The 4,797-nt window shown below is 44.2% G+C and overlaps 1 protein-coding gene across 3 annotated transcripts in view; it reads left to right on the top strand.

Annotated features, from left to right (window-relative positions):
- Window positions 1-4,797, top strand: part of NR2F2 (nuclear receptor subfamily 2, group F, member 2) — a 12,252-nt gene that overhangs the window by 649 nt on the left and 6,806 nt on the right. The window contains exon 1 of one of the 3 annotated variants that reach the window (XM_009887108.1): window positions 4,523-4,622. The exons of 1 other annotated variant lie outside the window; for it this stretch is intronic. In XM_009887108.1, coding sequence (XP_009885410.1) covers window positions 4,544-4,622 — 79 coding nt within the window. In that variant the 5' untranslated portion in view covers window positions 4,523-4,543. Of the gene's footprint in view, window positions 1-4,522; window positions 4,644-4,797 lie in introns of those variants that run through there. One more of the 3 variants, XM_009887100.1, reaches the window with a different exon arrangement.

The raw sequence follows: 4,797 nt of genomic DNA, 5'->3' as shown, positions 1-4,797 counted from the left end.
GGGGGGGAAGGAAAAAAAAAAAAAGATAAAAAAAAAGGTCGGTGGTGAAGGTATAGCGCCGAGAGCCCCTCTCCCCCTCCGGTCCCTTCTCTGGCTAAGCAAGTACAATGGAAAGAAAATGGAAAATACTCACCATCCGAAGGTGTGGTTGGCAGTTCGGCTGAGGCTTTAAGGCAATTACTTATCCTTTTTTTTTTTTTTTTTAATTATTGCAAAAGACGTAGATCTGACTTTAAGCAGCAAAAGTGTTTTGCTCTGACAACAGCATGAGAGGCACGGTTCCTCGTTTTTTTAAAAAAAAAAAAAATCACAAAACAGGATCCCCCCCCCCGCCATCCCTTACTACTATCCCTTAAAAATACCTATTCTGTACAGCGTTCGCAGAAACCCTGATGCAGAAATCTTATAGTCCGGTCTAGGAGTGCCCAAGCCAATTAATTTTAAATCCTTAGGAATTAATCAGATTAAAATGTACAGAAGTTTCATTCTCGTATGCATACGTGAGCCAAAAGTCGTTTCCCTTTAAGAGATCCTTTTCTTTTAAAGTTGAATTTTAGGCAGATAAGAGACTTACACTAGGGGGCAGCCAGATACTGTACTTGCTCCAATCTTAAGCAATTTTTTTTCCTCTCTCACAGCATATGCTCTGATTTAGCACTGTAAATTTTTCAGAGGACCCAACTCTGACAGCCCCTGGTGATTTTCAAAGTACCACAAGCCAGTGGTTAAAAATTGCATTGACTTGGAAGTTCAGAGGCACACAATAGGAGCCACTTTCCCTATTCATGGAACTTCAGTGTGGTGGAAGAGAAAAACACACACATACTACATTGAGGGAGAAGAGGAATTCATTGAATTCTGTTAGACGTAACTGCTTTCCACTGAGTTCAGAGCGAAACTCGGTATTTGTTCGATGCTGTATTCATATTGCGATTTAATCTAGAAAGAATTAGAGGACTGTTAGGCAGCTTTCTGCCAGGAAAGCAGCTTCCCCCTCCTTCCTCCTCTTTTTTTTAAAACCTAAAGATTTACACCGGCTCTATCCCCAACTCTATTTTAGCAAAATAAATCCTTCCACTCCCTCTCATTAAAATAAATTTACATCTGCAGTAAAATGGCAGGAGGCATTTGTTTATTTGGAAAACCAATACGGTCTTACTTTTAAAACAGAGCATTTCTATTGTCATTAAGCTCGGAGAAGGACAGTTGAGAATCTCCCCCTTCTTTGCGAGGCGCTCAGGTTTCGAGTATTTAGCGAAATTAGCTGCAGTTCATTTTTACATTCGTCTGTTCTGCCTTAACCCACTCACAGGGGTGTTTTCAAATAAATAGCAAAGCATCTAATGGTGCTAATAGATAGATATATCGCTGCATCCCTCGAAGAGCAAATAGTTAATCTGGGGCATTCTTCATTAATGCTTGAGCAATCAGCGTATACGGCGGCTTTTAAGCGTATATCAATGGCTTTTCATTTTTACGATCATACGTTCAAATTATTAATATTGTACGTCCTGTTAAAACCGCTTTCTCTTCTGATTTCTGCATTTGTTAAGATGGTATTATTGTTTTCTCATATGGCGAATTAGTCCTGTTTACTTTGTCAGATTCGAGTCAGGAAAGGTTGGTGTTGGGTTGGTTGGGTTTTGTTTGGGTTTTGGTTTTGTTTTTCTTTTTTGTCCCCCTCTCAGGAAATTCAACATCAGCAACAATCTGTGACTTTTCTGCATTTTGAACCCCCACCTTCTCCCACCCTCCCCGAAAGGTGACCTCCTCGGTTCGGGGTTATTTGGAAATCATAAGGCAGTTCCCCCACATTTTAACGGGAAAGATTCCTTTCCCAGTCCCTCCTGGCCCCTGTTTCGGGGAAAGGTTATTTTTGCTCCGTCGGGATCGATGGGAATGCTGCAGCCTTGTCTTTGAAATTGAGCCGCAGCACATCTTCGTTCCCGGGGTCTCAACACACCACGTTTCTGAGCAGGACACTGTCAAGTCTGGGTGCTTTTTACAACTTTCCAATCATCTCAGCACCTGCGACTTTAGCCACATATATTATTTCTGCGGCAGGAGGGGGATGTGTGTGTGCGTGCATGTGGCAACATGAAAAAGTGTGTGTTGAGGAGGTGAAGGGGCAATTAATCCTTTACAGAGTTGTGCACAGGTCTGTGTCCCCGCGTCCCTGCTCGGTGACCAGCTCGAACGTGAGCGTCCGCACACGCGTGTGTTTGCAGCGGAGGAATTGTCCGGCCGGGTATTTAGCTGGCTATTTTAACGTGATTTCTTTTTTTCTTTTTTAATCTCTCCGTCCCTTCGCCTGTTCGAGTGTCTTTTTGGCCATTTTTTTACCGGGAGACGAACTCGAGTCCCCGTTCCGCTGCCCGGTAGCTGTATTCAGCGGGAAATAAAGAGCTGTCCCCGCGTCCTCCGGTCGGTTACCTATTTAATGGTGCTCCCGCTAGAGCACAGGGGTTGTGTTACCGTGTCAGAATCCCTCTTTCGAGATATCACAGCTTCCTTCTGGCCTCTGAGGTTGTCTCAGGTTTGAAGTGGGTCAACACAGGTTTTCCTGAAGGGTGTGACAGAATTGTGCTAGATTAAGGTCAAACAACTTTAAGTGGTTACCTCTCCTGTCTGTCTTCCCTTCTCTGACTGACACTACTGCCCTCGAGGCATGGGTGTCTGATCTGCTTGTGAGTCAGCTCCTGAGCCACCACCGTTTTCAGCCTGGTGTGTTAAGGTAGAATGACTTTGCAATTGCGTGGGGATGATAACCATTTCAGTAATCTGATTTTAATTTGCCACCAAAAGCAGTCATTTGATGAAGGAAGGAAGAGTTCCCAGAATGAATGTGTACTATATAGCATCAAATTTTTATTTTTAAACATTGAAAATTGTTTCTAGTGCTGCCATTCCTTGAAGCCTTGATGATCACGTCCAATAGGATTGCATCGCTGTTGATGTACTGGCACAAAGCAAGTATCAGCAAGCTTAGGCATTGCAAAAATCTCAAAATAAGAACAGAAGTTCACAAACATGAGCACAACAGCTCTGTGCCCTGCCATTTCTCAGTCCGAAGTGCCTTGCTATTCAGACCAGATCGGAGGGATCACTTCTTTTAAACAGATTTTTGGCTCCCTTTACTGTAAATAAGGCTTTGCAGAAGCAACCTTTGATTTCTGTGGCTTGGTTAGAGGGCTGATGCACCAATGCTGATGGTATAAAAATACATGATGCTACTGAGTCTGTATGTAGACACCTAACAGGAAGACACAGAGATGAATTTTAAGCTGGATAAGGAGTCTTTTATATATGAGCTTTCAGACATATTCCTGTTTTTCCTGACAAGGACAGAAGAGCACCATCAAAAGCTTCTAAGAAACATTTCTACAGCACACATCTATCTGTTTGTCTTCTCCCTTTCCCCCCATACATGCCTGTCTACTATATATAGACTCATTGCTCTCATGATTTATTTTGCTACTTGGCATCTTCAATAGAAGCGCTGGTTTGTAGCATGTGTGGCTTGGGATGTGTTTTAGAAAGACCAAATTTGAAAGGAAAGCTTGAGCAGAGCCTTCCACTGTTGCAGCAGTCCCTGAGGTCCCTGTCTTTCTTGTATGTAAATATTGGGCTGATGAGAGTTTTGGACAGAACAAATACTGTAGGGGTAGATTTCTGTCACCCAGTGCCACCTTACAGCTGAGCCTCTATCATGCACAGGGGAGACAGAAGGAAGCTGAGCCTTCATGGCTGAGGTGTTCATTGGCATCTCTGCTAAGGATAAGAGCAAAGAAGCTGTGCTGGTTTGGCTGGGACTATTCTGAATTTTTATATACTTCACTGGAAGACTGATGCCTTGGCCGGTGTCCCAGACCTGCACGTTAGAGTCCTTTCCTCAGCTCCCTGCTTTTCTGGTTCTCTCCCCAGAGACTCCCATATTTCTCCCTGTAAATAGGCACAGCTCTGCATATTGGGAGTCAAGAACAAATAAAACTAAAGCCTGATAGAGGGGCAGCTGGAAAAGAGAGGTACAGCCTTCAGGGAAGAATGGAGCTTGTTTCCAGCGAGAAGCACAGATCTGTTGAGGGATGATGCTGAGGCTTGGAAGGGCTGCAGAGTGAGGAGTTAGGTAGGAGAGGGCTGAAACCAAGGAACATAGCAGTGGCTGAAGCAGATTGCTGGTGATGAGAAGACTCCCACAGTTAATAGGCAAGAGGCAGTAGGGGAGCCTGTGCTCATTTACATCATGGAGATCAGAGGGTAGTGCACTGATTGCTCTTCCCCCTTACCCACAATGCTGAACTAGCGAAATGACATTGTTTCCCCACAACAGGAAAGGAACTGAGGCAGCAACTTCATCAGTATACCACACAAGACAACTGATATAAAGCATTCCCCCGTTAGTACCATTCTAAAGAATCTTTAAAAGATATTTCTTTTCTGTTTTGTAGCAATCTCTTCAGCTCTTGCTGATCCCTAGGGGAAAAAAAAAAAAAAAACACCACCACCACCACCAGAGCCCACAAAAACAAAGCGATCGCAGTTGATGTTGCTGTTGCAAGCTGGACTTCCAAAAACTACGGCGAGACCGTCCGCTCTCCGCGCCGAGAAAAGTCTCCTCAGCTGTGCGTGTTTTTTTCCGCTGTGTGTGTAATCTTTAACCTTTTATTCATTCTTATTTTGATGGCTTTCCTGAATGGCTGACTGCGAGCTTCCCTGGACCTGGCCCCCAGCCCCCCGCCTCTCCTCCTTCAACTACTCTGCTGCAGATCAGCTCTAAGAGAGAGAGAGGGAGATCTT

The sequence above is a fragment of the Charadrius vociferus genome, unplaced genomic scaffold, assembly GCF_000708025.1.
Source record: "Charadrius vociferus isolate BGI_N301 unplaced genomic scaffold, ASM70802v2 scaffold190, whole genome shotgun sequence".
NCBI classification, from domain to species: domain Eukaryota; kingdom Metazoa; phylum Chordata; class Aves; order Charadriiformes; family Charadriidae; genus Charadrius; species Charadrius vociferus.
The sequence above is the reverse complement of the archived record's forward strand: the minus strand, read 5'-3'. Positions and strand labels throughout refer to the sequence as shown.